Source organism: Hemitrygon akajei, chromosome 27, assembly GCF_048418815.1.
Source record: "Hemitrygon akajei chromosome 27, sHemAka1.3, whole genome shotgun sequence".
NCBI lineage: Eukaryota > Metazoa > Chordata > Chondrichthyes > Myliobatiformes > Dasyatidae > Hemitrygon > Hemitrygon akajei.
The window spans coordinates 47,067,694-47,092,729 of record NC_133150.1 but is presented as its reverse complement, the minus strand read 5'-3'; the positions used below and the strand labels follow the sequence as shown (position 1 = coordinate 47,092,729).

At 41.0% G+C, this 25,036-nt stretch overlaps 1 protein-coding gene across 1 annotated transcript in view; it reads left to right on the top strand.

The window, feature by feature from the left end:
- LOC140717355 (sortilin-like) overlaps positions 1–25,036 on the top strand; it is a 55,270-nt gene that overhangs the window by 23,441 nt on the left and 6,793 nt on the right. The window contains exons 6-16 of the mRNA XM_073030861.1: positions 3,934–4,007; positions 7,388–7,437; positions 9,489–9,616; positions 10,015–10,159; positions 13,465–13,620; positions 14,563–14,669; positions 15,170–15,272; positions 16,017–16,188; positions 18,932–19,122; positions 20,859–21,048; positions 21,894–22,010. Coding sequence (XP_072886962.1) covers positions 3,934–4,007; positions 7,388–7,437; positions 9,489–9,616; positions 10,015–10,159; positions 13,465–13,620; positions 14,563–14,669; positions 15,170–15,272; positions 16,017–16,188; positions 18,932–19,122; positions 20,859–21,048; positions 21,894–22,010 — 1,433 coding nt within the window. The remainder of the gene's footprint in view (positions 1–3,933; positions 4,008–7,387; positions 7,438–9,488; positions 9,617–10,014; positions 10,160–13,464; positions 13,621–14,562; positions 14,670–15,169; positions 15,273–16,016; positions 16,189–18,931; positions 19,123–20,858; positions 21,049–21,893; positions 22,011–25,036) is intronic.

Genomic DNA, 25,036 nt, shown 5'->3' with positions numbered 1-25,036 from the left:
TTTTGCACTGTCTCCAAGCTTTCTCTGTGAGCCAACCGCATCTTCCTCCGTCTCTTCAGTTTGGTTCCCAACCCCCAGGCAATCCTAGTTTAAACTCTCCCCAATTGCCTTAGCAAACCTCCCCACCAGGATATGGGTCCCCCTAGGTTTCAAGTGAAACCCGCCCTTTTTGTACAAGTCACTCCTGCCCCAAATGAGGTCCCAATGATCCAGAAATCTGAATTCCTGCCCCCTGCTCCAATCCTCAGCCACACATTTATCCTCCACCTCACTCTATTCCTATACTCACTGAAGCGTGGCATAGGCAGTAATCCCGAGATGACTACCTTTGTAGTTCTGCTTCTCAACTTCCTTCCTAACTCCCTGTAGTCTGCTTTCAGGACCTCCTCCTTTTTCCTGCCTATGTCATTGGTACCAATATGTACTATGACCTCTGGCTGTACTCCTTCCCACTTCAGGATATCATGGACGTGATTAGAAACATCCCAGACCCTGGCACCTGGGAGTCAAACTACCATCCGTGTTTCTTTCCTGCATCCACAGAATCACCTTTCTGACTCCCTAACTATAGAGTCCCCTATCACTGCTGCCATCCTCTTCCTTTCCCTACCCTTCTGAGCCACAGGGCTGGACTCTGTGTCAGAGGCACTGTTGCTTCCCCCTGGTAGGCTGTCTCCCCCCCCCCCTCCCCCAACAGGAGTACTTACAGCCACAGGTTTGCAATTTGCATTCACATTTGTGGTTTGTAACAAAAAATATTGAAAGCTATCGGCAGTGATCTGAGCCTGCAGCTTTAAAATTTAACTAAAAAAACTAAAAAGGCAAAATAGCTTAGCAAGAAGTGAACATTGACCAATGCAGTGCGGTAGCCAGACGTTTCACAGTGCCAACTCTAAGATGGTTCTATTCCCGCAGCAGTCTGTAAGGAGTTTGGTAGTTCTTCCTGTGAACTTTTCTCCAGCAGTTTGTGGGTGTTGCCCTGGATGTTTTGTTATCTCACACATTCCCAAGGTCAGGTTAGTCAGTTGTGGGCATGGTATGTTGGCACCAGAAGCATGGTGACGCTTGCAGGCTGCCCAGCACTCCCTCAGACTTTGTTGGTCGTTGACGCAAACAACGCATTTCACTGTGTCGCAAATGAGAAAATCTGCAGATGCTGGAAATCAAAGTAATACTCACAAAATGCCTTGGGAGCTCAGCAGGCTAGGCAGCATCTATGGAAAAGAATAAACTGTTGATGTTTCCTGCTGAGAACCTTCATCGGAACTTCATCATGTATTTCACTGTATGTTTTGATGTGCATGTAACAAATAAAGCTAATCTTCATAATCAACTGATTCCCCAATTCCACCCTGAAATGTGTGATATGTTGTTGGCAAAAAATACATTTGCAGTTGAATTAGCAAAATATAAAGTTCAGAGTTTCTAATCTTAGTTAATGGTTTGATAATTCAATGGTTCAATTTAATATTAAATAATGTATACATTGTACAACCTGAAATCTTTGCTCTTTGCGGACGTCCATGAAACAGAGAAAGAAAATCCCAAAGAATGAACAAGAGAAGAAACGTTAGAACCCTCTCCTATGCGCAAGCATCAACCCTTCCCCCCCCACTTGCTCCAGCATCAACATCAACCCCCACCCCACCACTCACCATGCAAGCAATAGCAAATCCCCAGAGACCACGATTTAGAGTCCATCAAAAACTATTGTTTTTGATATCACTAACGACAGAGAGAGATATTGAGAGTGCTCCTGCTACAGTGAGAGTAAAGGCCAACAGCTTGCTGTTTCGATGTTACTTAATTATAGTATTCCAACAAAACTACATTCTATTATACTTCTTCCTGTAAACCCCTGCGAGAAAATGAATGTTAAGGTAGTACAGCATACACTTTAAAGTATTGATAAATTTATATTTATAATATTCATAATATATTTTCTTTGAACTTTAAATCATTACTAAAACCAATTGGGTGGAAGTTTACTCAATTTTATAAGATTGCACCCTAAGCAATGTCCTTGTTTGAAGATCACTTTTTCTCCCTTAATCCATCCCTTGCTGCTTTTTGCTCGTCATCATGCACTGGATATTCTAAAATGATTGATTACGTGAATGGGAGTTAGCTCAAGAGAGGCAAATAAGAGAAGCCACTGTTTAAGCCACAAGGCATATTGTTTTGTTACGTGCATTTCTACAAGAAACAAAAGTTTGTCAGTGAGCTGGGAATGTTTATATAGAACAAAATTTATCGTTGAAATACCCATTCCCATTCCGACATGTCAGTCCGTGGCCTCCTCTACTGCCGTGATGAAGCCACACTCAGGTTGGAGGAGTAACACCTTGCATTCCATCTGGGTAGCCTCCAATCTGATGGCATAAACATCGATTTGTCAAACTTCTTTGCACCCCCCCCCTTCAGCATTTCTCATTCCCGTTTCCTTTCTCACCATACCTGCCCATTACCTCCCTCTGATGTTCCTCCCCTTTCCCTTTTTTCCATGGCCTTCTGTCCTCTCCTATTAGATTCTTTTTTCCAGCCCTTTATCTGTTTCATCAAACAACTTCCCTGCTCTTTGCTTCACCAGTCCCCCTCTCCTGTTTTCACCTATCACCTACCACTTTGTACTATTTCCTCCCCTCCCCTCACCACCTCACTCTGACTTCTCATCGTTTTTCCCCAGTCTCAATTAAAGGTCTCGGCTCAAAACATCGACTGTTTACTCTTTCCATTGATAGCCTGCTGAGTTTCTCCAGCATTTTGTGTGTGTTGTTTGGAAATCAGATGCTGGTAATCTAAATTGGCTTCATTATACAAATGAGATTATTTTTGTATTTGGAAAACAGTGGATTCCAGTTAATTGGGATGTATCAGGACCAGTACATTTTGGCCCAATTAGGCAGCAGTCCCAATTATTCGAAGTTTCATGAAAATATTTAAAAAGGTATAAAGCAGACAGACTATGTAACTGAGTAATAAATAATATATTTAAATGAAATACAGAACCACTTAGAGCATTACCAGTACTACCACAGTATAAAACTGTATTAGTTCTAATAGTTAGCGCCGGAGGAATTCATCCAGTGTATGCTCTGTGTTCTTTTGATTGATTGTAAGTGAACAAAATTAGCACAGACACCTTGTGCAGATAATGCCTTCCTATATTGTTTTTGATGATTGCATCTTCTTAATCAAGGGTTCCCAACCTGGGATCCACGGATCCCTCAATTAATGGTTGAGGTCCGTGGCAAATAAAGGTTGGGAACGCCTGACCTAAATCTTCATTTTCATTGTAACATTGAAGATGATTGTTGATAGCTTCAAATTCTTTGCAGCTCCTAACGTGTTGTAGTAGTATACACTGGATGAATTCCTCCAGCAATAATTATAAGGACCAGTTCAGTTTTATAGTACTATAATAGCATTGTTACTGTTCTAAGTGTATCTAAATATATAATTTGTTTCATTTTCATTCCCAATCCCATCCATTTCTGCATCTCCAAGCCTGAATACTTGAAACCACAGTGAGCAAAACAGTTCTGAAATGTCTTGCTGCTCATTTCTTGCCAGTTATCAGTGACAAAAATCACTGCTGTTTGAACACAAGCACACACAATTGACGCTATTTAAAAACTGATTGCTCTAAGTGCAGTGTAGTGTTTTAACGGCCACACAAGGTCACACGACTGAGGCTAGTTAGAAACTGTTACGTAACAGTCTCTTGTTCCAATTAAGCAGCATAGGTTTTCCAAGTAAACAAAGGAATCCTGGCTATTTTCTCAATGAGCTTTTCTGTAAGAGTTGTCCCAAATAACCGGTTGCTTGATTAATTGATGCCCAGTGAACCAGAATCCACTGTATACTCATGACACATTGATTTGTCTAATCTTGTTTTTCTTCTGACTGCTGTATTATTCAATAATATTCCAGAATGAGTTGTGGTTTTCCCCCGATTTTGGTGAAATATGGAGAAAAATACATGACTTTGTATGCCTTGTGAAGTGGTAAGTAAAATTTGGTTAACAGTTACCTCAGTGGCAGTTTGTTTTAACATTTGCAATAACTAATTAGTCTTGAACTTTTTATTTAATGTGACACCATTTCCAAGTCTAGAATGGTCCAAGCTGTCCATTAAAAGTGAAGTGGGAAGTTAGCTAATATGGTTGGAGAATGTGGAGGGTTTGTAAGATAAGTAAACTTCAGTTTTGAAGAATACCCACCATAGTCACACCTGGTTTATGAAGGCAACTACAAAGAGTTCATTAATGACCTTATTTCAGTGCAGCCTTGCAAGAGACAACTATAATAGAATGGATGTGCAGCTGTGGAGTGGATGTTCCCAACCTTTTTTATACTATGGATCAATACTATTAAGCAGGGAGCCCATGGACTCCAGGTTGGGAACCCTTACTAGCAGCTTAATGTTCTGGGGTTTTGTTGTTGCAGGAGGGATTAAAGGGGGAGGGGTGGCATTACCAGACAGGGAAAATGTCACAGCAGTGCTCAGCCAGACTGGAGAGCATGTCTAGTGAGGCTTTATGGGTAGAACTGAGGAATAGGAAAGGTATGACCACATTGGTGGGACACCCAACACTCTGCAGGATTTATAGGTGGGAATTTGTAGAGATTGCAGACTGCTGCAAGAAACATAAAGTTGTGAAGGTAATACACGCACAGTGCTGGAGGAACTCAGCAGGCCAGACAGCATGTATGGAAAGGAGTGAACAGTCGAGGGTTTTAGGCTGAGACCCTTCATCAGAGCTGGGAAAAAAAGATGAGGAGTCAGAGTAAGAAGGTGGGGGGAGGGGAGGAAGAACCCCAAGGTGATGGGTGAAACCAGGAGGGGAGGAGGGGTGAAGTAAAGAGCTGGGAAGTTGATTAGTGAAAGAGATAAAGGGCTGGGGAAGAAGGAATCTGATAGGAGAGGAAGAAAGACAAGGTGGAGGAGCACCAGAGAGAGGTGATAGGCGGGTAAGGAAATAAGGTGAGAGAGGGGAATGGTGAAGGAGAGGGTGGGGGGGTGCATTAATAGAAGTTCGAGGAATCGATGTTCTTGCCATCAGGTTGGAGGCTACCCAGATGGAATATAAAGTGTTGCTCTTTCAATCTGAGTATGGCCTCATTGCAACCATAGAGGAGGCCTTAGACTGACGTGTCGGAATGGGAAGTGGAATTAAAATGGGTGGCCCCTGGGAGATCCCGCTCGTTCTGGTGGACAGAGCGTAGGACTTACAAATTTCAAAAAGGGATGTGTTTGCTGTTTTGAGACAAATTAGTGTGGATAAATCCCCAGGGTCTGATGGGTTGTTCCTTCAGACCCTGTGGGATGCTAGTGGAGAAATTGCAGGGGCCCGAACAGAGATGTGTAAAACATCTTTAATCACTGGTGAGGTGCCAGAGGGCTGGAGAACAGCCAATGTTGTTCTGAAGTTTGAAAAAGGCTCTAAGGATAAGCCAGGAAGTTGTATGTTGGTGGGTATGATGTCAGTAATGAGATAGTTATTGGAAGATATTTGAAGGGAATGAATATGTAAGTATTTGGGTAGTTAGTGAGTAATTAAGGATAGTCAACATAGCTTTGTGTGTAGTAAGTCGTATCTAACCAAGAAAGTTGAAGGCAAGGCCTTTGACGAGATCCCACATGGAAAATTGGTCAAGAAGGTTCAGTCATTTGGCATTCATGAGGTAGTAAATTGGATTAGACATTGGCATATCACAGATGAAACCAAAGAGTGGTAGTAGATGGTTGTCTCTCTGACTGGAGGCCCTGTGACAAATTGTGTGCCTCAGGGATTGGTGTTGGGTCTGTTGTTGTTTGTCACCCATGTCAGCAATCTGGATAATAATGTGTTAAAATGGATCAGCAAATTTATGCATGAACCGTGATTGGGGGTGTAGAGGACAGCGAGGAAGACTATCAGGGCTTGCAGCGGGATCTGAACCAGCTAGAAAAATGGGCTGATAATTGGAAGATGGGATTTAATGCAGATTAGTGTGAGGTATTTCACTTTGGGAAGCCCAACCAGGGGATGTCTTACATGGTAAGAAGTAGGGCATCGAGAAGTGCGGAAGGACAGAGGGAACTGGGACTACAGATCAATAATTCCTTGAAAGTGGCATCACAGATGGATAGGGTTGTAAAGAAAGCTTTTGGCACATCGGCCTTCATAAATCGATGTATTGAGTACAGGAGTTGAGATTTTATGTTGGAATTGTACAAGGCATTGGTGAAGCCTTATTTGGTTTATTGCATACAGTTTTGTCCAGGAAAGATGTAAACAAAATTGAAAGAGTGCAGAGTAAACTTACAAGGATGTTGCCAGGTCTGGAGGGCCTAAGTTAAAGGAAAAGGTTAAATAGATTAGGACTTTATTCCCTAGAACATAGAAGATTTATTCCCTAGAACATAAGGAGATTTGATAGAGGTAGACAAAATTATGAGAGGTAGAAACAGGGTAAATGCAAACAGGCTTTTTCCGTTGAGGTTGTTTGAGACAACAATCAGAGGTTAAGGGTGATGGGTGAGAAGTTTAAGGAGAACATGAGGGAAACAATTTTACTCAGGGTGGTGAGTGTGGACCGAGGTGCCAGCGCAAGTGGTGGATGTGGGTATGAAACATTTAAGAGAAATTTGGATAGGTACATGGATGGGAAGGGTATGGTTAGGGTGCTGGTTGATGGGATTAAGATTTATGGTTTGGCACAGTCTAGATAGGCCAAAGGGTCTGTTTCTGTGCTGTCATTTTCTGTGTCTTTATGACTAACAGCTGTTTCTGAGATACTTGTGGCACCAACAATCATCGAACAGTCAAAGTCACTTGGATCATGTTTCGTCCCCAATTTGATTTTTGATCTGAACATCAACTGAACCTCTTGATCATGTCTGCATGCTTTTATACATTGACTTGTTGCCAAATGATTGGCTGAATAGATATTTGCATTAACGAGGAGGTTTACTTAATAAGTTGGCCACTGAATGTTTTTTGGGACATTTGTGACTGACAAATGTCATAATGACACTTCATAATTTATGAAGCATAGTAGTATTGTTTTATAGTCCTTGACCGATCAGTAAACACAGCATCATCTTTGTGGTTATTGTGTTATCTAGACACCTTTATTAGTAAACAGTGTTAACAATAAAAAGTTATTAGTGTCCAGAGATGGTAGCATGTTCTCTCATGTATCTGATTCAGTGTATATGAAAAACTCAAATGTCTCCCACTCATCAAATACATTGCCATGAATTAGTTCATGTTTAAAACTCCAAAGTTTTGCTAGTGGTGTTTAATCTGTAAATCTAACTCGTACATCTGTTTTGTTTTAGATTCTGTCTGTATTTCATGCATTATCATCATTTATTTCTCTTTCTTTTTGTCCTCAGGGGGCCAAAAAATACAATATTCTTCACTACCCACCTGAATGGATCTTGCAGTAAGTTGCCTCTTTGAAGCCCTTAAATCCCACTTCACACCACCTCATGACAAGCTCTCTGAAATGTTTTTTGTCTTGGTTCATAATTCAAAGTGTAACGTTGATATACAGGTCTCTTATACTTCTCTGGTTCCATTTGTGGTGGTTTTTTATGTTGGCATCACATTTACTACTGAAAGAATTATATAGAATATAAAACAGTATTGCATAAGATTTTGCAAATATAACTGCTCTGGCATGTTTAGTGCACATAACGAAAGTTGCCACCCTTTTCTTTCATTATGAACAAACCGAAATCAGTCAGTCGCCTTACACTGATGACATTATGTCAGAAGTCATCTCTTAAAGTGAACACAACAACTCAGTGGCAGTGTTTCTGAATTATGTAGAATATTTTCTATTATGAACGATATGTGTCACCTGTCGCCCATTACATACCTGCACAGGAACAGGCCCTTCAGCCTATGCTGAACATGATTCTAATTCAAACTCCATATCTGCTTGCAATTGATCTACATCCCTCTATTCCATGTTCTTGTGCCTCTCTAAATGGCCCTTAAACATTGCTGTTGCTTTCACTACCTCCACTGGCAGCCTGTTCCAGGCTCCGGACACCTCTGTGTACTTCAAATCAAAAGAAAATAAAAGCTCACCTCACACATCTCCTTTAAATTTTCCCCATCTCATTAACACTTAAAACAAATTGTTGTCGTGTGAACAAAATCAGCAGAGAGACTTAGCTGACAAAATGAGGCACAGCCGGCATCATATTGAGACCCTTTCGGAGAAAGAGGTCTGCTTGACCCAACATTACATGACATTCTATATGCTAAAGATCAGAGGACAATTCCATATTTACAATGCATCCACAGTGCTTCCTTTGAATTACACACAACCTTCACAACGTCCACTTTGCACCCACACTACAGACACTCTGATGAATTTTAACTGTGATTCATGGCCCTTGGGAACCCATTGTTTAGAGATGCATTTTAAACTTAATCTACAGAGTATATTCAGATCTGAAGATTGGTGGCTGAAGTTAGTTGCTGAAGTACTAACCCCAAAAACACAGTAGCACAAATATTTAAAGTGCAGCCGCTATAAGGACACAATAAATAATTTGTTCAAAGCAAGCTCCCTGGTTATCACATTGTTCGACAATAACCTGATCTTTAGTGATCCATCACAAGCAGTTCTGCTAACAGTTCAGCATCAGCAAAATTGCATTCATGCCATCCTCCTTGTTCAGGGAGAATGAGGAAGTTGATTGGCGAGAGAGTTGTGTTGTCCTGTAACTGGTTTGAGTGCAACTGTTGAGTAAACCATTTTCAAAGTTTGTGGCTGACAAAATGGTGTTAGATAGCAGAAATGCAAGCAAGCTATTATTGCACAAGTTTTGCATCTGAAGTTGCAGAAGAGTGAGTCTCCTTAGGTCAGTTGTGTTGGTTGAGTTACCAGTACAATATTCTGAGTGCCTTTTCAAGGGAAATGTTTAATTACTTTATAAAATATTTTTGTAAAATAGTCAATTTTTTTTCTATATATTCAGTTTTACTTCACATAAGTCTGTTGCTAGTATTCCTGTATTCAGTAACCGCAGGTAGTCTTTTTAACTGTGTAAAACTCTTGCCTAGAATTGATTTGATCCTCCATAAGGAGCAAACTTGTTGGTACTAGAATCTGTGTATCCATCAGTAATAACTGCATATATTTATTTTCTTTTACTATGCTTTTTGTGCACGCTGATTTTGCAACACCAGGTTTTGGTTGTTTCCCTATTTTAATGAAGCATTGAGCATAAATCACAGTCAACTCGCCAGTATTGTTCTTTTCAAATTGCAGATCAAATCGCGGATTTTGCTTTAATCGGGTGGCCAGATTTTTGAGTTTATAATACAAAGCATTTGCTTTTTGTAGTCCAAATGTACTGAAGCTTATTTGTATGTGTTACTGCTATGCAAAATGTTGATTTAAATATTGGTAGTAAATGTTAAACAAGGTATCTGTTAGTAATATGATTCGCAACCCATGAACTTTTGTTTTTGTAGCTGCAAAGGGTTTGTTGGAGCTCAAACGAACAGATGATTTTGGAAATACGTTCAAAACTATTGCATCAAAAGTTTATTCATTTGGACTAGGGGGGAGTTTCCTCTTTGCTTCAGTTATGACAAACAAGGTAAAGATATTTTTTTTAAATACTCAAATGTTTTTACACAACTTGAATTTCTCTTAGTCATAGAGACATAAAGCACTGCAGCACAGAAACAGGATCTTTGGCCCATCTAGTCTATGCCAAACTATAAATATTTCCAGACTCATTGACCTGCACCCGGACCATAGACCTTCATACCCCTCCTATCCATGCATTTATCCAAATTTCTCTTAGATGTTGCAATTGAACCCACATCCACTACTTCCGCTAGCTGTTCGTTCCACAGTTATTACTTTATTCATTATGGTTGTGTAGTTTTAATTTATGTATTAAATGTGTTTTACAAATGTTGATTTGTGTAATCTTTGGATGTTCTCACCATTATTCATTAAAAAGTTTTCATTATTTACATTGTCACTTAGGCCAGTTTAAGGGCGCTTCATGTGTCTAAGGATATGGGAGACACCTGGAATATAGCACAGTTGCCTCACGTAACCGCTGAGCAGTTCTACTCCATTCTGGCTGCCAATGACGACATGGTATTTATGCACGTCGATGATCCTGGTGGTAGGTCTCAAAACAATATTAATTGTAAAGTGTGTTTGAATCGGTTTTCATATATATAAGTTGTACTAGTCACCATTATCTTCCTCTCATTTGACTGCACTCTTCCTTGTCTGTAGATAGTTGATCAGCTTCCATTTGTATGCAGGAGCATCCTTCTTTGCTTCCATCATCTTTTTCTCTGTACGGTTAAATATCAGAAAGATTAATTATTGATTTCCGTGCTAGATTCCAGCCATTGATTTAATTGCTCCCCCTCACCTCTTTTCACAAGTTATCTTGGTCCCATCAGCATCACCAAAACTGTTTCTCCAGCCAGAATTTTGGACTCTGTTGTCATCTTATTATACCAATAGATGATTTCCACTCGCAAAGTGTCAGCCCACCCACCAGCCACTGAAGTTTTTATCTTTGTCATTCTGCAATCTGATTATTCCACTAGCCTTCTTGGAGACTTCCCATAAAATTCACTTCAAGAAGTTTTAACTTGAGTATATTTGGAGCAAATCTACCCTTGTTCTGTCGTGCACTATATCCATCAACCAAGTTCTTGTTGACCTTGCCCAGGTCTGTTTTCCTCAAAGCCTTCACTCTAAAATTGTAATTATTTTTAATGTGTTTTCCAGTTCTACTCCTTCACAACTCTAAAGTTCATATTTGCTCTTTTGTGCATCTCTCATCAAAATGCTGGAGGAACTCAGCAGGTCAGGCAGCATCTATGGAAATGAATAAACAGCTGATGTTTTGGGCAGAGACCCTCCTTCAGGACTTGCTTCCTTCCTTCTTTGTGACCTGAAGAACAGTCTCAGCCCAAAACGTCAACTGTTTATTCATTTCAATAGACAATAGGTGCAGAAGTAGACCATTCGGCCCTTCGAGCCTGCACCGCCATTTTGAGATCATGGCTGATCATCTACTATCAATACCCGGTTCCTGCCTTGTCCCCATATCCCTTGATTCCCCTATTCATAAGATACCTTTCTAGCTCCTTCTTGAAAGCATCCAGAGAATTGGCCTCCACTGCCTTCAGAGACAGTGCATTCCGGACCCCCACAACTCTCTGGGAGAAGAAGTTTTTTCTTAACTCTGTCCTAAATGACCTACCCCTTATTCTCAAACCATGCCCTCTGGTACTGGACTCTCCCAGCATCTGGAACATATTTCCTGCCTCTATCTTATCCAATCCCTTAATAATCTTGTATGTTGCAATCAGATCCCCTCTCAATCTCCTTAATTCCAGCGTGTACAAGCCCAGTCTCTCTAACCTCTCTGCGTAAGACAGTCCGGACATCCCAGGAATTAACCTTGTGAATCTACACTGCACTTCCTCTACAGCCAGGATGTCCTTCCTTAACCCTGGAGACCAAAACTGTACACAGTACTCCAGGTGTGGTCTCACCAGGGCTCTGTACAAATGCAAGAGGATTTCCTTGCTCTTGTACTCAATTCCCTTTGTAATAAAGGCCAACATTCCATTAGCCTTCTTCACTGCCTGCTGCACTTGCTCATTCACCTTCAGTGACTGATGAACAAGGACTCCTAGATCTCTGTATTTCTATTTCCATAGGTGTTGCCTGACTTGCTGAATTCCTCCAGCATTTTGTGCGTGTTGTTCTAGATTTCCATCATCTGCAGAATCTCTTGTGTTTGTGCATCTTCCCTATGCTTATACGGTACTGTGCAAAAGTCTAGCGCACATATATATCGCCAGGGTGCTTAAGACTTTTGCACAGTACTATAGTAATTTTATGTATTACAATATACTGCTGCTTCTGCAATAAAAAAACACAAATTTCATGACAGATATGAATAATGATTGATTCTGATATTGTTCCCTATTGTGGACTGAGAGTGGGAAGGGTACAGGGAGAGGGAAATCATGGTTGGGCAAAGGGGAAGGGAGTGGGAAGCACCAGAGAGATGTTTTATAATGATCAATAAACCAGTTGTTCGGAATCAGTTGATCTTGCCTGGTGTCTCAGGGCTGGGTGATTCTGCATTCACGCCACCGCCCCGCCCTGGCGCTCCTACTCTGCTGCCTGTCCCACGGTGCTCCACCCTTGCCATTGCCAATACCCTTTGCTCCCACCAGATTTACAAACTCGCTCTCAGCTCTATATTGACTAGTACCATACTGTGCAACGTTCTTAGGCACCCTAGCTATATACATACCTATATGTGTGTCTAAGATTTTGCATAGTACTTTAACTATCCACTTACTTGTTCATAGGAACGGAATTAGACCATTAAGCCCATCGAGAGCTCTGCAATTCCAGCATGGCTAATCCTGGATCCCAGTCAACCCCATAACTTAACCATGACTCAACCTTGTGTCATTAAGGTGTCCTGCTGTGAGGCCGTTTCAGGAAACCTGCATCTAATTGCTCAGCAGGTCAGAATTTTCTATGGAGAGGAATAAAGAGCCAATGTTCTGGGCTGCGACTCTTTTTGAGTCTTCTCCATAGATGCTGCCTGACCTGCTGAATTTTCCATAGTTTTGTGTATTGCTCTGGAATTCCAGAATCTGCAGGATCTCTCCTGTTTATGATTTGCTGCTTCTTATCAAACGTTTTGCCAGTCCCTTCACTGAGGTGACATGAAAGACTCGTATTACTTTCTGAAGCACCCTTTTATTACCCTGAATTGTTTGATATCATTCATGGGTTTGAATTCTGAAAACATTTTGAGCTGCCAAATCAAACAGTTGATAACTTGAATCCTCAACTTAAGCATTTGTTAGGGGACTCCATGTAGTTTGTCTAATAGTTAACTATCTTTAAGACTTGTTTGCAATAGAAATTCCAATTAGAATTTTATTGAGATGCAGCATGGAATAGGCCCTTCCAGTCCTTTGAATTGTGCTGACCAGCAATTCCCCCAGTTTAATCCTAGCCTAATCACAGGACAATTTACAATTAACCTGCCAACTAGTAAGTCTTTGAACTGTGAGAGGAAACTAGAACATCTGGAGGAAACCCGTGCACTCATGGTTTAAATGTCTCAAGTTACTTCTCTGGCCGTTGAGTCTGCTGCTCCAATTCTCGGGAATGGAACCCTTGTTTAATCAAGGGACTACCAGTGCTAGGAGTTGAGCTTTTTTAAATTAATAAATTACTGCAGTAATTTAATTCTATCTCACTGATTTGTATTGATTAAAATTGAAGTGGTATTTGTGTGCACTACAGTACCTTTTTTTAAAAGCATCTGAGCTTGCCTAAGATTTCCAGCATCTACACCATATTGCTCTGTATGGCTTATTCTGTTCAACTAACTCGTAGCATTAAATTTTGGTTTTCCTCCCCATCCAGACACAGGCTATGGTACCATTTATGCTTCAGATGATCGAGGATTAGTGTATTCTAAATCCCTTGAGCGACACTTGTACACAGCAACAAGAGGCGAGACGGACTTCACAAATATTACCTCACTGCGTGGAGTATATGTTAGTAGCATACTTGCAGAAGGTAAGGAAACTCTTGTTTACAGGGTGAAGGTATTGTTGGTCAAGCTAGTATTCATTACTCCTCTCTAATCATCCTCAAAGTAGTGGTAGTCACTGCTTTGACCATCTGGACTGTGACTCCTACAGTGACTGGATAAAAAGTTCTGAGATTGGATCTAATCTTGATGAAGATTGCATTTTAAAACTTTAGTGGTATAATTAAACTCTTTCGTAAAAGCAAGCATATAAAATGTTAAGCTTGATATTATTTGGAACCTTGATCCCTTTTCTGAAAAACACATACAAAATGCTGCAGGAACTCAGCATGTCAGACAGGTTGATGCTGCCTGACATGAGTTCCTCCAGCATTTTGTGTGTTTTGCTTAATATTTCCAGCATCTGCAGAATCTCGTGTCCCTTTTTCTGAAAAGTAACAAAGAAAGGGAGATAAGTAAGCAAAAATCACTAAATATAACAGTTTCTGTATTAGGTGATTAGTGGCTTTAGTGCAAGCTTTTATTATTAAACTGTGATAGACTGGTTTTGGTATATGTGCTTGACTGGTGCACAAGTATTCTGTTTATTAGGTGCTCTGAGAACTTGCTTAATGGCTATCTTTTCTCCCCCTTCGCCTTCCTGCATCTTTGTTTCATGTGAAATGGTAAGATGGATGAATTGGTCTCTGCTTATTTGTGTTGGCACCTTAAGCTGAGAATCTGGGGCTCTGTGATTGGGCCAAAATACTATTATAGGTTATACAGTGAATTGCACCTTAAGCTGAGAATCTGGGGCTCTGTGATTGGGCCAAAATACCATTGTAGGTTATACAGTGACGGAAATGCCTATCACTCTCTGCAACTTGGCTTCAAATTTAATGTCACTTCACTGCTGAAACTTCCAGTACTTGTAATTAGATTTTGGTATCATGTCCAGACTATTAAATACTGTTTGTGTTTTCTCCTAGATGGTTCCGTTCAGTCTGTCATTACATTTGATAGAGGAGGGAAGTGGCAGCCGTTAAGAAAACCAGAAAACAGTGATTGTGATTCAACTGCCAAAAATAAGGATGAGGTGAGTATATGGTGAAGATGTAGCTCTGAATCCTCGTGATGTGTTAAGAACTTCCCTCTGCCACATGTTAATGAGGGATTTGTGTATAAATCATCGAACAGTAAGCGCATTACAGGCCCTTCGGCCCATTATGTTGTGCTGACCTTTTAACCTACTCCAAGATCAATCTAACCTTTTACTCCCATGTAGACCTCCACTTTCATCCATGTTCCTATCTAATAGATAAGTATAATTCAAATCATTTAAAAATGGTAGAACTTTCTAATTCACATCTTTTGCTGGTATACCGGTAAAAAAATGAGCCATTTTAGTAAACTTTACCTTAGAACAGAACCATTAATTTGTTATTAGTTATAACTCATGCCTCTTGAGTGTTTTGTTTCTGCTAAAGTATATGTTCATTCTAATATTTACTTTTAAATTTTTTTATCTTAACAGATATTATCTCTGCAGTTTGATTTATTATTGAGTAGTCCTAATTCTTGTCTTTGATTCTCCAGTGTAGTCTGCACATCCATGCATCCTACAGCATTTCCCAGAAACTGAATGTACCGATGCCACCGCTGTCTGAACCCAATGCTGTTGGTCTGATCATTGCACACGGTATTAATCTAAAACTTTTTAATCATCTCAATGTTTTCTCTCTCTAGACCCTACAATATCATCTAAGCTATCTGTCAACTTCACTGTTCCCCTTTTGCACTGTTTTTATTGTAACTTCTAGTGACCTTTTATTGTATTGTGCTGTACTGCTGCCACAAAACAATTTTGGCTTTTAATTTTTAGTAAGTTGTTGACAAGTTTTGTAATTTCTCTTTTGATTTGACGTGACGCACAATTGTTTGTAGATTACAAGTTCTTGCTGTTCTTGCTCAGACTGTGCCAGTATCAAATAAAACATATTTTCTTCAGTGCAGATGTTTATTGAAAATCAATAATGCTGCTCTTGATGTTTAAGAAGGGCTAATGGAAAACCACTTAATTCGAAAAGAGTTGCCAAGAACAATGTGGTCATGGAAAGACCATGATTGCCACGTCATTCAACAAGGCACGAGACAAACTAATGTTTTTGAACAGCAGCTAGTCTATAGTACCAATTTGTTCTCTTTAATGCATGGCTATTAAATTTTAATGTTCCCTTTCTGAATTAGAACTTCTTCCTAGTCACTTAAGATGTTCCTTTAAGCGAGAGTAAAACTATTAAATGTTCATCTACTGTTGTAGCAAATCGTTAAGTGATGGGGTTGCATATCTACAGTTTTCAGCAATGTGAGATTTTATCACAGAGAGGTAATTGTTCGGTTTTTAGTCACCCAATAGTCGTAATTTCTGTTTTGTCATTTCTAGGCAGCGTGGGGGATGCTATCTCTGTAATGAATCCTGATGTGTACGTGTCTGATGATGGTGGATACTCTTGGTTTAAGGCTTTAAAGGGACCCCATTATTATGCCATCCTGGATTCTGGAGGCTTGATAGTTGCTGTGGAGTATAACTCATATCAGCGTGTCAATACAATCAAGTAAGTATTGTTGCTCAATAACGTGCAAGTGCATTTGATTGTCAGTCCCCTGTAGATAATTGCCTCGTGTCAGGAGTGAGAAGCAATTTCAACCATGAGGTGCCTGCATTTTCATAACTGGGTGTCCATAGAACACATGTGGTTGGTAGCATTTCAGAATACCTTCAAAAATCTTAAAATTTGTTTTCTTTTTCCCCTCTGTGGTGAGTCATTTGGTTCGTGGGGGTTTAGATTTTGTACAGAAGCAGTCACATTATCACGTTGTACTAGGAGCGTAGAAAATAACAGGTTTGGACTCCACGCCTACTCAAAGTTCAGTAAAACAAAAGACTAATAAAGCTAATCAAGGAAAATCAGTATCATGCTGATCTCCTAGCAATAGATGTTTAAAAATAAAACTAGTTATCCTTGGCTCCTTTGAAAGATAGCATGCACTTGCTGAATCTTGAAAATACAGCATGGATTCAAGTGAATGTTCCATCCTTGAAGTGCTCTCAAAAGAGAATTACTGAAGTAGGAAGGGAAAGGGGGATTTCAGTGACAAACAGACTGGAGAAGCAGGCAGTTTTGAAAGTTAGAGATAGTCATGAGGAAATTTGTTCATGAAATATTTAGAATAAGAGAGAGACTTATCAGAATCAGGTTTATCATCACTCACATATGTCATGAATTTTTTTTTGTGGCAGCAGTACAGTGCAATACATAAAATTACTACAGTACTATGCGACAGTCTTAAACCCCCTAGCTATATTTTAACAGGAGAAAGTCTACAGATGCTGGAAATCCAAAGCAACACACACAAAGTGCTGGAGGAACCCAGCCGGTCAGGCAGCATCTGTGGAAAAGAGTTAACAGTCAACATTTCAGGCTGAGACCCTTCTTCAGGAATGAGAAGGAAAGGGGAAGGTGTCAGAGTAAAAAGGTGAGGGAGGGGAAAGAGGCAAGCTGGAAGGTAATAGGTGAAGCCATGTGGGTAGGAAAGGTCAAGGGCTGGAGTTGAAAAACTTGATAGGAGAGGACAGTGGACGATCAGAGAAAGGGAAGGAGGAGAGGACCCGGGGGAAGTGATCGGTCAAGGGAAGTATAAATTCAGACTGGGAAATAGAGGAAGTGGTTGTGGGGGGGGTGGGGGATCGATATTCATGCCATCAGGTTACGGGTATCCAGACGTTAATTGGGGGACCCCTTCGTTGATTCCGATTCCCAATCCTATTCCAACATGTCAGTCCTTGGCCTCCTTTTCAGTCAAGATGAGGTCACCCTCAGGGTAGAGGAGCAACCCCTTGTATGTTCCATCGGGGCAGCCGCCAACCTGATGGCATGAATATCGATTTCTCTGGTAAAAAAAAATCCCCCCCGCCCGAGAGGAGTATGTGGGCTAATAAGTTATGCAAGGTGCATTTAACTGTGTTATTTCCCTAATTTCCACTCATCATTCATCTTTAACATCCGTACCCAACTCATCCAGCATTAATGTTAGGATGAAGACCTGTCATTTCCTATTCCCCTCACTTCAATAAGTGCTTTGGAACTTGGTCATCCAACCAAACTCTAATGCAAAACCCTCCAGGTGCCTGTCAGCTTGTCCTTTCTTGTTTTACTGGAGAACAACTGGACAATAATGAACAGAAACTGCAGTTCATCAAACAGCGGATTTCTTTTGTTAATGGAACAGTGTTATTAATGCTGCAAGTTCAGGATGGATTGACCGCAGTACCTAGCCCTTGTGCATAACTCATGCGTCCCTAGGTTTATTCTTCTGATTTATTAAACGGGTTTTTGGAAAAACTATCTGACTAGAACATAGCGCACAGAACAGTACACCATAGTTCAGGCTCTTGGCCCCACATATTAACATATTCTAACATCAATCTAACCTTTCCTTCCTACATTCTTCAGCCTATCACCCCTACTGGCCACAGGTCACTGACAGCAGATCGACAGAGTCTTCTGTCCCGGGCCAGTCTTTCAATTTGTTCCCAGGTGTAGTCTGCCTCATCCTAGTCTAGGGAGGGATGAGATCTTTGCAGCCTCTGTTGACATTTCTGTAGCTCTGGGTTTTTACAGAATGAGGTTGCCAGCCCATGCCTGACCTTCCTCCTTTCGCAGACAGGCTTGAGACCATCCATGGTGGAGTTTCCCTCCTACATAGCCCTCTATTTTTATTTAATCCATGTACCTATGTAAAAGTCTTTTAAATGCCCCTGATGTATCTGCCTCTAACACTACCCCTGGCCGCATATTCCAGACACCAGCCACTCTGTGTAAAAAAAAAAGAACACCTACCTCTGACATCCCCCTATACTTTCCTCTCAGCTCCTGAAAGTTTATGACCCCTTGTATTAGCCATTTAATACCAGCTTCCTAAATTTCTTTCCCTGATTTTTGTAAAAGAACAGTTTTTCTGAGCATACTATTATAATCCTCTTTGAAATTTTATTTTAAAGTTAATTTTGATTCTGGTTCATATATCTATGCTTCGCTGACTCATCTGGCAGTTTGGCACAACCTCGATGAGGTGGATTTAATTTGATCATCATTCTTTTTTGACAGAAAACAGTGAAAGATGTCCCAACTTGGGTGCTCAACCAGCGTGCAGAAGACAACAAACTGTGCAAATAGAAAAAGAAAAATAATAATAGTGCATAAATAAGCAATAAATATTGAGAACATGAGATGAAGAGTCCTTGAAAGCGAGTCTCTTCAGTAGTTGTATGTTTCAGTAAGTTTCTTTGTTTTCTAGGTTTTCGATCGATGAGGGACAGTGCTGGTATTCATATGAATTCACCAAAGAACCCATTATATTTACTGGCCTTGCTTCGGAGCCAGGAGCTAGATCGATGAACGTCAGTGTCTGGGGATATGTGAGCCTCATACTTACACAAAGCTGGGTCTCAGTCACCATCGACTTTGAAGAGCTTCTGACAAGAGACTGTGAGTACAGATTCATTCCCCTGGGGAGCCGGTACAGTTTAATTGAAACACCCTGACGGTTATTGAATTTGAGCTGTCTCATTGTTGCTGAATGTCACTCAAGTTCCAAGTACTCGAAAGATTGTAGGCTGTTACAGCGCAGGCTGACAAATTACTTAGGTTGTTCAGTGCCGGGTCTGTTTCTGATGATTTGTCATCATTGTGGTCTTCATGCCCTCCATGTTGAATGTGGTTGTGGAGAAAAGTTATTGGAACCACTGTCATATTGCAGCAAGCGGTTTATTTTAAACCAAATACAGATTGGTTTGAACATACAGGCTCTGCAAAGTTAAATGACTCGGCTATTGGATTGAGTAAATGGATTAACACTAGTTAAAATAAATGTTTCCTTGTGCTTTAATGTTATTTATTGAGCGATACAGTACAGAGGCCCTTCTGACTCGTCAAGCCAAGCCGCCCCAACAAGTCCACAACCTCATTTAATCCTAACCCAGTCATGGGACTGTTTATAATGACCAACTAACCTTTACACTGTGGGAAGAAACTGGAGCACCTGGAGAAAACCTGTGCATCCCGCAGTACCGACTCTACAGAACGGCGTCGGAATTGGACATGGAGCTCCAGACCGTCCCGAGCTGTAATCGCGTTGTGCAAACCGCTACACTACCGTGGTGCCATTGTTGGGTTCTCTTGATCAGATCGGACTTACTTATTTAATCACGTGTTCATCAAAACACACAGTGAAGTACATCATTTGTGTTAACAGCCAACACAGCCTTAGTATGTGCAGGGGCAGCCCACAAATGTCACCACACATTCCAGCAGCAACATAGCATTCCCACCATGTTCTGCAGAGCAACGCTAACAGCAGAACAAGCCCCTTGCATTCACTTACTCCCACACACATATAGGCCTCCGGAGTCCTGGACCCCGGACTCTGAGACATCAGGCCTCCAACCTCCGGTCCCTGGCGCTGACCTGCAAGCGCTTGTGCCCTTTGTCTGGACAGACAGATCATAGAGTCTGAGTCATACAGCACAAATACAGTATGGGTCCCTCAGCTGCCTCGTCCATGCCGAACATCCTAAGCTAGTCCCATTGCCTGGTTTTTACCCGTACCACTCCAAAACTTTCCTCTCCACATACCTGTCTTTGTCGTTTAAATGTTGTTCCACCCCACCTCGAGCACTTCCTCTGGCAGCTCAGCCTGTGCACGTATACCAGCCTCTGTGTGGAAAAGGTTGTCTCTTGAGTTCCTATTAAGTCTTTATTTTCTCACCTTAAACCAATGGCATCCAGTTCTTAATTTCCCAACCTTGGGCTAAAAACTTCTCATCCTTTATATAGGATAACCCCTCAGTTTCCTATGCTCTAAGGCAGGGGTTCCAATTTTTTTTAATGCCATGCGCCCTACCATTAACTGAGGGATCCTTGGACCTCAGGATGGGAGCCCTACTCCGAGGAGAAATGTCCTGGTCTGTCCAATGTCTCCTCTACCTCAATCCCTCGAGTCTTAGGGTGGACCAATGGCATCTCAGACATCGCAACACTTAGATGCCCACTTAGCTGTTCACGGTAATTAAGTAGTATTTAAGAGCAATTGAAGAGCAGTGCCATAGAAAACTACGGTGTGAGTGCTGGGATTAGTAGAGGTACCTGCTTTGAGTTAGCATTAACACATAGGGCTGAAGAGCCAGATTCTCCACTGACTCGGTGTTTACTCCTTATTTCCCCAGGTTCTGATGATGACTACATACAGTGGCTTGCCCATTCGAGTAACGTTAATGATCCCAATGATGGCTGTATGTTGGGCTACAAAGAGAAATTCCGCCGCTTGAGGAAATCATCCCTGTGCCGGAATGGACATGGCTACATTGTCAATAAACAGCCCAATGTCTGTGTCTGTACCCTGGATGATTATCAGTGGTATGCTGCTTATCCAGTGGTTCACCTTACATCTGTTCATCCATTCTAACTGTTTGAAATATGTAGTATTTAGTAAATCAGCTGATTATTACAAATGTCTAGAGATCTGTCAAGTACCTTGTAGTGGGCAAATGTGGACAAGGTTGGTTTTGTGTGGGAGCAGAGGGATATTGGGGTCCTCGCCCATAGATCCCTCAAAGTTCTCATACAACTTGTTAGGGTTGTTAAGAAGGTATATGGTGTGCGTTGGCATGTATTAGTTGAAGGATCAAGTTCAAGAACCATGAGGTAAAGTTGCAGCTCTATAAAACACTGGTTCGATAGCTTAAAACGGCTAGGACTTCTCTCTTCGAAGCGAAGGAGAATGAGAGGTGACTTGATTAGAGGTGTAAAAGGTAAGAGGCATAGATAGAGTGGACAACCAGCTAATTTTTTCCATGGCAGGAATGGTTTAATATGAGACAGCATAATTTTAAGGTGATTGGAGGAAAGTATAGGGGAGATGCCAGAGGTAAGTTTCTACAGAGAGTGGTAGGTACGTAGAATATGCTGCAGGGGGTGGTGATAGAGGGGGATACATTAGGGACATTTAGGAGACCCTTAAGCACATCAATGAAAGGAAAATGGAGGGATATGTGGGAGGGAAGCGTTAGTTTGATTTTGGAGTAGGTTAAAAGATCGGCACAACATTGTGGGTCAAAGGGCCTGTTCTGTACAGTACTGTTCTAAAATGTCATTCTGTACAGCTTCAGAAACCTCCGAGTCAGTTTTAGATGAATTTTGAGGTTTGATAAATAGTCCTGGAAAGACTTTATTTCTCAAGCTTGTTATCTTTTCCTTTCCAGTGACTTTGGATACTATCGAAAGGAGAATAGTTCAGAATGTATCGAACAGTCTGATCTCAAAGGCCACGACCTGGAGTTCTGTCTACAAGGGAAAAAAGAAATACTGAAGACAAATGGGTATGAATGTATCTTAACCAAACTCATGTGGGGTGGGGATGCGGTTTGTACATTTGCACAAAATTGCCTCTTAATGTGCCTTCCACACATCTGATGTTCTATAAATGCAGCTGGAGTTAATGAGGTATGATCTGGGAGAGAGTAGATGAACTTGCAGGATATTTAGCGAGGCTTAGCCTTCTGTGCAAATTTCTTTCTAGGTCGGTAGCATCATTTCGTCTGTACTCTTGTTAGGATGTCAGACAACCTGACTTGGTGATGTGTGTGCCCACCAGAATTAAGCACTAGAAATCTCTGGCTAATCCAGCAGTTTCCCCCATAGTTTAAACAGTCAGTCTGTGACATCCATGGAAGCACAAATCAAAGTAACATTTATTATGAAAGTAGTTTAAGTTACTAAATGCTACCTTGAGATTTAATTTCTTGCAGGCATTAACAGGAAAATAAAAATACAGTAGAATTTACAAAAAAAACCTATACATAAAGACTGACAACCAATGTGCAAAAGAAGACAAAATGCACAAATAAATGAAAATAATAATACTGAGAACATGAGTTGCAAAAAGTTCTTTAAGCCCATAGGTTATAGAATCAGTTCTAAGTTGTGGTGAGTAAAGTTATTCATACTGATTCATGAACCTGATAGTTCTAGGGTCAAAACTGTTCCTGAACCTGGTGGTGTGGGAACTAGGGTTTCTGTACCTCCTGCCCGATGGGAGCAGCAAGAAGAGAGCATGGCCCAGATGGTGGGAGTCTTTGATGATGGATGCTGCTTTCTTGTGGCAACACTCCATGTGAAGAGGCCTTTGCCTGTAATGGACTGAGCTGTATCCGCTACTTTTTGTAGCCTTTTCTATTTCTGGGCATTGGTGCTTCCATACCAGACCATGATGTAGGTAGGATTCCCTCCACTGTGGATCGATAGAAGTTTGTCAAAGTTTTTGCTGTTGTGCCAAATCTGTACTAACTTCCAAGAAAGTAGAGGTGCTGTCGTCCTTCATTGTGAATATCAGAAAACCCATGTCCCAGGTTTACTGATGGGTCAGGCCCAGTCTGTTGTTTACTGAGAACCAGTCCGATGATCTATTAGGTAACTACTGGTGTGGAGCAATGGGACAGTAAGTCCTGGCCCAATACACATCAAGGATTCAGAGTTTTGAGCTCAACCGGCTTCCGGAATATGTAGAGAGGATAAGAAGCACCTTGTTCCTTGGAGGTCAAGTTGTTCAGAGCTGGCAGAGAAGGATATCATTGAATCCAGTCAGCAGTGGGCATATTCTGGTTGCCAAACGTGTTTTATAAACTCCACTTCCAGCAGGTTCTCCCCAGGTGACGACAGAGTTCCTACAGGGCAAAAGGTACCTGGAAAGGTCTGTTTTCCATGGAGCAGTGAGCCTGGAGAAGCATTTTATATCTTACACTGTAAGATACAGGAGAAGAATTCATCCCATCGAGCCTGCACTGCCATTTCATCATGGCTGATTTATTATTCCTTTCAACCCCATTTTCCTGCCTTCCACATTCTGTTTTTACCATTTTTAATAATGAAGCTAATGTTAACAAATGTAGCCTGCAGACGAGTTTTTGGTGGTTTTAAGAAGGACATTGCTGCTGACCTGGGCATCGTATCCCTAGACAGGATTCTTAAAATGGATATCAGTGAGTTAACTAGAAAATATTCTTCTTGGGTTTGATGTGGCAAAGTTTCAAGTAGTGTCAAGAACAGTTGCCTGCAGCACCTGGCAAAGCCACCCCGTAGTGTCTCAAATACTCATTTGTATGTATGAACGGCACAGAAATCCAGCACTTGTACAGAATTTGCTAATGTTTGTGTTTTTTAAATGAGGTAATAAACAGGAACTGAAGCATAAATGATATGATTCCTATTAAACGTTTGACCTTATCAGCGTATTCTCCTCGTTTAATGTGATTTGCAGTTTTACATAAAGGATTTTTTTTGTTTAAGGTAACACTTCCACTTTTGTCAGTTATATTTGAGATCTTCAAGTCAGTCATGTGCCCTTTGGAAAAGTTCACCATAAAAATTGTTCACTTAAATTTTCTGGTATAGTCCTGAATAAGTTAGGGCTGTTTTCTGTGGAGGAGAATGAGGGGAGGTTTGGAGGAGGTATGCAAAATTGGGGGTTATAGACAGGGCATAGGTTTTCTCCAGGTCCTCTGGTTTCCTCCCACGGTCTAAAGATGTACCAGTTACGTTAATTGATCATTGTAAATTGTACTGTGATCAGGTTACTGTTAAATCAGGGTTGTTGGGGATTGCTGGTCAGTGCGGCTCGAAGGGCCTATTCCAGGGGTGGGCAAACTTTTTGACTTGTGGGCCACAAAGGGTTCTAAAATTTGACAGGGGGGCCGGACCAGGAGCAGATGGACGGAGTGTTTTGGTAATACACCTCATAAGAGAAAATAAAATATCATGGGATATGTAGAAAACATGTGCTTTAATTTCAATTGAAAATGAACAAATGCATTACAACAAAATATCTGTCTTTGAAGTCCCATGGTATTTAGCTATTTATTGAAATGACTTTTAAAACACTGAAAATTAAATGAATAAAATACAGCTTTTTTTAATAGTAACAGTTATTATTTTAAAGCACTGAAAATTCTGTTATCCTTCAAGATATTATCATCATCACTCTCCTCCTGACTGTCTTTATTTCAAAAACGGTAGGAGATGCAGGTCTACTTGTCCTGCTCCTTCTTATTCAATTGTCCCGTGCCAAAACTCAACAACGACCAGCACAAGGACAGAACAGTGACAGCGCGCCAGTATGCGGAGCGCGTTATTTGATCTGGAGCGCATTTTTTATTTTGAGAACGTACGTGAGAGGTCAAAGAGTAAAGCGCAAATGTGGAATAATACGCTGCACCTCAACAAAGGTCAATGTATATAGAGTGCATCATCTATTGGGAAAACGCCAGAATTGTGGGGAAAAACGTTAACAAGGTTTATTAATATAATTTCATCAAGTTCTGCGGGCCGGATTAAAAAGCTTAACGGGCCG